The sequence below is a fragment of the Octodon degus genome, unplaced genomic scaffold (assembly GCF_000260255.1).
Source record: "Octodon degus isolate 3935 unplaced genomic scaffold, OctDeg1.0 scaffold00007, whole genome shotgun sequence".
In the NCBI taxonomy this organism is placed as follows: domain Eukaryota; kingdom Metazoa; phylum Chordata; class Mammalia; order Rodentia; family Octodontidae; genus Octodon; species Octodon degus.
The window spans coordinates 31078239-31086239 of NW_004524583.1; the positions used below are offsets into that span (position 1 = coordinate 31078239).

The following is an 8001-nucleotide window of genomic DNA, read 5'->3' on the forward strand; positions in this document are numbered from 1 at the left end:
AGCGCCCGTCATCAAGGAAGGGCCTGGCTGGGCTGGGGATGAGAGCGGGCGCCTCTGTAACCTTATAACCAGGCGGTCTTTTGCAGGCTCCTTACTTCTGGCCTTCGAACTGCTGGGAACCAGAAAACACTGACTACGGTGAGTGTGTGAGCCCTGGCCCACACTGCACTGTGGCAGGAGGGCGGTGCACAAAGGCGTGACCTGGGTGACGGGGCGGGGGGTCTGCTGCCCTGCCTGACCCTGCTGACAGCCAGCGAGCTCTCGGTTCCACAAACTGAAGGACAGCAACAGGGCACAGGGAAAAAAAAAGTTGTATCAAGGCTTATCAGTGTCCAATAGGATATCAGTATCACTAGGATCCCTTTGCAACACTAAGTAACAGTGACTTTTGCTAGCTCCTCCCAGCACAGGGGTTCAGGAAGGCTGGGCCCAGGAGCCACTCCCCTGCCATTTTAGTCCCACAGACTTACTGCGGTTCACTAAGAACTCTTTTGATTATTGGAAGGTACTAGAAAAGGGAGAGGGACCAGAGAGGGCTACACAGATGTCACCTCGGACCAGCAAAGTCAACAGTGGGAGAAGATGAGGTCTGGGCAAGCCGGGAGTTACATCTGTGCAGACAGGACCTGTCAGCCCTGGGGCCCAGAAGGGCCACATCTGGCACGGTCACACTGGGCGGGAGCCCCAGCGGAGGCAGTATCTGCTCCACTTGTGTATTCGTGAAGCCTTTAGGATGCAGCGCGTGCCTGAGGCATGGTCAGTGCTGAGTAAATATCTCCCGATGGTTCTGGTTTATGACTGAAGGTGTTCAGCAGACACTCCTGGGAGGTGGCAGAATCTGAGCTCAGCTCTGAGTGGCTCCAACACTCACGCCCTCCATTGTCCTATGCATGATGTGCCTGAAGGTCATAGCAGCAGCAGCGCCTGCCCTTTTGCATGGCATCTTGGTGGCTGCCGTGGCAGTCTAGCCCGTGGCCATCCATGGGACTGGGGCACGTGAGGAGCCTGAGAGTTCTTTCTAGATTTTTTTTAAGGCTTGTGTGCAGCAAGGAGGAGGGTGTAGTCACCACGAGTGGGAGAGGCGTGCGGCTGGCTGCTGTCAGGAGACCTGGGGAGAAGCCACCAGCTTTGTGGCCTGCATTGCCCCAGGTGGCACCCCGGGTGGAAGGCAGGCGGTGGCTGCACCTGAGCCTCTGAGCCTAGAGGCTGGCACTCACATGAGGAAGGGCCCTGGTCGGCTGCTCAGCTGTCCTCAAATGCCACGTGAACTCCAGACATGGCCACGTGTGGTGAGCAGGTCCAGCAAGCTCCTGGCTCAGGGCAGGTGCTGCCATTGGCCGTGCATAGCACACGTAACTCGGGTCTAGAACACGGCGCCCAGGACCCGGCTGGCAGTGAGTGCCTGCGGCTTGCTTGCACGCAAGGACTTTCGTGAGCAGAAGCCCAGCGCTTCTGCAGCCATGGCGAGAGTATGAGGAGAAGGAGATGGGCTGCCGAGGCCCAGGACTAAGATCTGTCTCCTCCACCTCACTCAGCGTATGAAAGGGAATTATTCTCTTCTGCAGACTTCCTCCATCTCATAATTTTTGGAGAGTAAGTAAATAGGGATAAAAATGGCTACTGGTTTTAGGCTCTCCTGAAAGCAAAATTATTTGGAATCCTTGGCAAATTGGGTGAAGAAGTCAAGGTGCAGGATACAAAAGCAGCTGCCAGTATTTCCAAAGCAGTCGAGTGAGCAGTCTACCAGGGGCAGGCCGGGGATTGCGGATCCCAGAGCAACTGGCTGCACGACCCGAGTGATCTCAGCACAGTGCCTGTGTTCGCTTTCTGTTGCTGTGACAAAAATACCTGAGAAGGTCACCTTCAAAGAGCAAAGGTTTATTTCAGCTCATGCTTTCAGAGGTCCAGTCTGTGGTCATCTGGCTCCATTGTTTCTGGGCCAGGGGCGACAGACAGCATCCTGACAGGGACCGTGGCGTGGGGCAGAGTGGCTTACCTCATGGCCACCAGGAAGCAGAAAGAGGGAAACGGGCTGGGAACCAGATACACCTTCCAAGGGTGCTCCCCAGTGACCTCCTTCCTCTGTCTAGGCCCCCTCCCCAAGCCTTCCAAGAGCCCCTTTAAGCTGTGAATTCATGAACAGGTTAATCCATTCTGACGTCATGGGCCTCGAGATCCAGTCACTGCCCACCCCGAGGTCTCACGCCTGAACACGGCTGCTTTGGGTACAAGCCTTCAACACGCGGCTTCTGGGGGACATTGGAGATGTGATCCATAACATTTCTCCACCTCTCGGGGCCTAAAATCACAGTGGGAGTGCTGCTTGTCCCTTAGTACAGTTTGGCTAGGATTAAATGCAAATGCATGGGGGTGGCCAAATAGCTCAGTGGATTAAAGCACCTGCTTAGGCAGACGCAGTGGCCAGGGTTCAATCCTCAGCCTGCCATCCTGGCCCCAGCCCCAGGGCCCACTGAGACAGTGATTGAGACTGGGAGTGCTGGTCCATGCCTGTAATCCCAGTGCTTGGAAGGCTGAACACAGGCAGATCACTACAAGTGCAATCTGCATAGTGAATGTGGCATGAACCAAAGGGACATTTTGGAGCACTTTATTAACTGAGCTCAGTGGCAACATTCTCCTCAGAAAACTGACAGGAATGCGTACCTAGCTTGAGTGACACAGTTTTTAAAGGGAAAATCCACAAGAGGAGGGGGGATCTCGCAAAGTTTATTTTGAGTTAGTCATGACCGAGGGTTAACTCTTTGTTCACATAGATGAGGTCGCATTTTGCAAACCCTATAGGAATATGTCCTTATTTGGCTTAGGCATTGTTTTTATTCCGGTAGTCAGAAGGACATCTGATGACAGTTTAACCCATTTTCAGGCATTCCGTTTGTTCCCGTAATCAGAAGGACAGTTTAACTCATTTTGCAGAATGTTGAGGAACATTTTTTATCTTCTCTTGGAATGCTGAGAAACATTTCACGGTTAGGCATGGGTGGGAGTTTGCAAAAGAGGTCAAGGTTTTACAAAACAGAAGTTATAAAGCTTGTTACAAAATGGAGTTGATTAAGCCAGCTTACAATAGTGAGACCCTGTAGATCCTGGAGACCCTGTACTAAAATACAAAAAAGAATAAAAACAAAAATAAAATGCACGTAAGGTTTGGAGCGCGGCACACGGTAAGGAGCCCGCACAGTGTTGATGCTGGTACTGTCACTGCTGTGATGGTGGCAGCTTGTACTCTTCTCACTAGGGTGCGGCTGCTATTGATACTCTTGCGGCAGTGGTTGGTACTGCTCCCCAGATAGTGGTTGCTAGTTAGTGCTATGGTGGCAGCGTGTTGTCCCTCTTGGCGGATGGCACATCATTACTAAGATGGGGCTGCTGTTGCCACTGCAGCGGTGGCTGGCGTCATTAGTGTGGTGGGGGTTGGCATTACTGCTACAAGGAGAGTGGCTGTATTACTATGGTGGTGGCGCTCGATGCTACTGCTGTACTGCGGTGGTTGGCACTACTGTCACCGGGCGGGGTAGTGACCACTGTTGCTATCTCGCCAGCTGTTGATATTGTGATCTCTGAATTGATGGTTGTCAACATTTTGTTACCTGAGGACACTGGTACCGAGGACAGCTGCACCCTAATGTAGTGGACAGATTGCCCACGTGTGATGTCACCACAGGGAAGCAGGTTAGCAGCAGGTGGTAAAGGCCTCGCGATCATCAGGACTGGTACGGTGACGTCACCACAGGGAGGCCGGTTAGTAGCACGCGGTAGAGGCCTCGCGATCATCAGGACTGGCGCGGTGACGTCACCACAGGGAGGCCAGTTAGGAGCGCGCGGTAGAGGCCTGGTGATCATCAGGACTGGTATGGTGACGTCACCACAGGGAGGACGGTTAGGAGCACACGGTAAAGGCCTCGCAATCATCACGATGGTGGCAGCTCTGGATTCCTCCTATAGTTCTTCCCTTCACAACCTGGCTGACCCTTTTTGCCCAGATGCTTTGGAAATTTCCTGGCCAATAGAAAACACAGCCTAGCCCAGTCAGCTTTGTCAAGGCAGTCGCTCCTTTCTGTGACCTGCACTGCTCGCAGGACATGAGGCCAGGGCTGCTGGGGTGGTGACATGCCAACTGCCCTGCTGGAGCTGGCCTCTGGCCTCATAGGCTGCTCGTGGTCCAAGGATCTGGAGGAGATAATTTTGTAATAGATGACATGGCCTTTTATCAGATGTGAGGCAGCCGTAGCTGCTTGGATCACTGGAAAAGTTGGTAAATAGAAAAATCAGAAAAAAAAAAAAATTGCATGCGCTGTGCAGGGCACAGGAAGGCAAAATAAGCAAGGGAACAGAGTGCGACAGTATACGAGGTAGGACTGAGGATTCCAGCTCGACCATAGATCACAAGAATTTTTAAATTTCTTTCTTAAACCACATTCATAATAAACCATCCAGTTATTAAAGTGCCTCAATCACTTAAAGGCACTCTCACAGCCACTGCAAGGTCGGGCTCTCCCAGATTTTCATGATTTTTGCCAACTCCCTGACTCATCCCAAGTTCAGCTCTCTATTATCAATTAAATTGTTCCAAGCCATTCAATTGCATCATCATAAAAACAACACTCATCACATTCAGGTCATGGGTAAGATGCTCCTCAGCCAAAGGTGAGGTGAAGTCCTGATTAACCCAACTTAAGTTGAAAATAGCTTGAGTCAAAAATGCCTTGAACACATCTGACCTCCCAACCATCCTGACTGAGCAGCACAGAGCTCTGCCGAGTGCAGGTTTTCCCCTGCTGTGATCATACACCTAGGACCTGAGTTGATTCCTAGTGCAAAAAGGAGGAGTGTCATACTCCATATTGCTAGCTCAGAAAATAAAAAGAGCAAAACTTGAAATTCAAAGTATAGTTTTACTGGAGGCGTAGGGCTTTTGCACCATGAAGTCCAATCCAAGGTCTGAGACTGTGTGTGTATATGTAATAATTAGTGAACTTGCGTAATTAAAATAGCAAGTGTAAACCTAACACAAGAAAATTTAGGAACCACCACCACAGACCCTTGTCAGCACACAGTGAGACTGCAGAAAGCAGGAGTCTGGGCGGGCATAGCAGAGAGAAGGCTGCTGGCTGTGAGCTGCCCTGAGAAGGTGCACGCCACCCCTGCATTATTCAGAGCAACCTAAGGAAGCCACGTAATCCAGCAGGGAACCTCCAGGGGTAGTGAAGCTGTCAAACAGCTGGATAGTCACAGGTCCTCTGCGGCCTGCTTTCTCCCCTTCTATCTCTCTTCCATACCTTTCATTTACTGCTTTCCCTGGGGTCATCCATTTCACACTGGAGGAGGAGGAAGTCCCTGAAGAAACAGGGATAGGGACACAAGGTGACAAAGGCCAAGTCTGAGGAAGAACGCCCTGGCAACGGCAGATCCGGAAGCCGGCCTGAGCCTGCGCTAAGAGCCCTCACCCATCTTCCTTCTCCACATTGCTCCCTGCCACCTGGCATGACAGGCCAGGTGCTGAGGCCAAGGCTACCGCTGGCATAGCCTCTGCTCCTAAGGAGCCAGAGCATGGAACACTCTAGAAAGTGGGCAAATTCAAGGCGGTGGCATTAAGTTTTATGGTTGCAGGAAAATCGACCCATCTGGGACCTTGATCTGGGCCTTCAGAGATTAGTAGGAGGTCACTGCACAGAGGAAAGGGATTTTCCAGGCAAAGGACATGCAAGGGAAGGGAAGCAGAGCGTTTGGTGACCCCGTGATATCTGATGGGGACAGGGAGAAGGAGGTGGAAAAGGCAATCAGACCGGGTCACCATGAGCCATGCTGTCACCGGGAAGATCTCAGTGCTCCTTCTGAGGCCACCGAGGAACCAATCAGGGCAGGGCTCTTAGGCTGAGGAGTGTCATGATCGTGTTTGTGAAAGATCCCTCTGAGTGGAGAGCGCTCAGGTGTAGCAGAGTGAAAGGAAAGAGTTCTCAAGATTGACAGAGGGCGTCCTCATCTGACTCGACCTACAGAAAGATTCCTAGAGGTCAGCTGTCATGACTTCCCCTTAGAAAATACATCCTTCCCCGGGCAGACACGGACACATGGTGAGGGTTGGCGGGACAAATGGCGAGCAGAAGGACGCGTGGGAGGATGGGACTGTGATTCTGCCGTGCGCCGGTCTTACACCCGGTGTAATTTCTCTTTTTCCCTCAGCCATCTACCTCTGTAAGAGGACAATGCAGAACAAGGCAAGGCTGGAGTTGGCAGACTATGAAGCAGTAAGTACGGTTATTTTTCAGGCTCTGTGTGGTACCTTTCCTTCTTCCCGCTCCAGACAGTGGGAGGGGGCCTCGTCTATCTCCCCTGCTCTGATCTCAGCTTCTTTTGCCGTCACAGTAAAACTGCATAAATAACCCTCAAAACTCAACAGTAAAAGTCAATGTTATTGCAAATATGTACTAAAAAAATTAAAAAATAAGAAATAGGCAAAGGACGTAAGACATTTCCACCAAAGAAGACAAAAAGGGGACAGATGCTCACAGGGAAAGGTGCTCAAAGTGGATAGCCACTTAGGAAGCGCAGGTTGAATTCGTGGCGAGCTGCCGTTGCACATTTGCTAGAATGGCTACAAGGAAAAGCTCTGATCAGCCAAGAGCCGCAAGCCTGAGGAGCAGCCGAAGCTCTCCTCCGTCGGTGGTGGGAGGGGAGATGGCGCGCCACTCTAGAGAAAGCGTGTGGCTTCTTGTAAAGTTGAACATGCACTTACCGTCTAACCAAGTGACTCCACCTCTACAGACGTGGCCTAGAGAAACTGCACTTATATTCACACAAAAACCTAATGCGCTAATGACCATAGCACCTCATCCGTGCTAACCCAGAACTGAGAACAGCCCAAATACACCTTAGCATGTGAGTGACTAAGCCAAGTAAGGGGAGCCCACAGGATGGACCTCTATTCTGAGTAAAAAGAAAGAACCAGCTGCGCTGCACAGTGAGACCCTGTCTCAAAAAGACCAAAAATTTAAAAAAATAAAAATAAATCAAGCTGACCCTGTGTTTGCATAAGGAGGAGCCGTGACTGCTAGTGTCACACTGCCTACTTCCATATCACAAATGTTTTCTGCTTGATTCTCTTCTCAACTGTGTGTCTTAAAATGATAAACTTATTAATAATTTAAAAATTCATTTAAATCTTCCATTCGATTTGACCATAACAAATATTGTTTTATAATAAATATGCCCTTTTCCAGTATATCACTGACTAATTGAAAGTTTTTAAATGTAGGTATTTTTGACTTCTATAATTCCTTTGAGTTTAGTTTCTATTTTAGGAGGTTTTCAACAGGAACTTCCTATGAAAATTTTCCTTAATGTATCCGCTGGTTTCTGCTATGGCTCCACCTGCTCAAAGCTCGGGACAGATGAAGACATTGCGGGGGAGTTTCTGCTGACCGATCCTTTGTCCTTAGCTCCGCACCATACACGAAAATAGAACCGCAAGGTCACCTCTCTATATGATCCCAGTGCAATCTCTGAAATTGCTTCAATTAAAAATTCAATTTTTTAAAGTCAGAAACAGACTAGATAGTTAATGTTTTGAAGCAAGCCAGCCAGCCAGCCATTCTGGAATTCTGAAGCTGGCCTTCACGTTGCCCTTGGTTTACCAGCTTTGTCTTGAGCAGTACAGTAGGACTCAAAAGGCACTGCCTGCTAAACTCACCACCAAATTAAAAGTAACAAGTAACATTTGTTACCTTCATATGTTTGTAATAAAAAAATTAAGTTCTAACTAACAGCTACATAATGGCATGAGGAGCTTTACTTTTTATGTATTTAGTACAGGGTCCACAGGATCTACAGGGTCTCACTATGTAGATTGGACTAGTAGTGATCTGCCTGTGTTCAGCCTCCCAAGCCAGGGATTACAGGTGCACACCACCACGCCCAGTCTCAATTGCTATCTCAGTGCACCCTCGGGGCAGGGCCAGCATGGCATTCTGGGGATCGAACCCT

At 49.9% G+C, this 8001-nt stretch overlaps 1 protein-coding gene across 3 annotated transcripts in view; it reads left to right on the forward strand.

The window, feature by feature from the left end:
• Positions 1-8001, forward strand: part of Rgs6 (regulator of G protein signaling 6) — a 657652-nt gene that overhangs the window by 539327 nt on the left and 110324 nt on the right. For all 3 annotated transcript variants that reach the window (XM_023703302.1, XM_012517111.2, XM_023703304.1), the window contains exons 6-7: positions 87-138; positions 6202-6266. In XM_023703302.1, coding sequence (XP_023559070.1) covers positions 87-138; positions 6202-6266 — 117 coding nt within the window. The remainder of the gene's footprint in view (positions 1-86; positions 139-6201; positions 6267-8001) is intronic.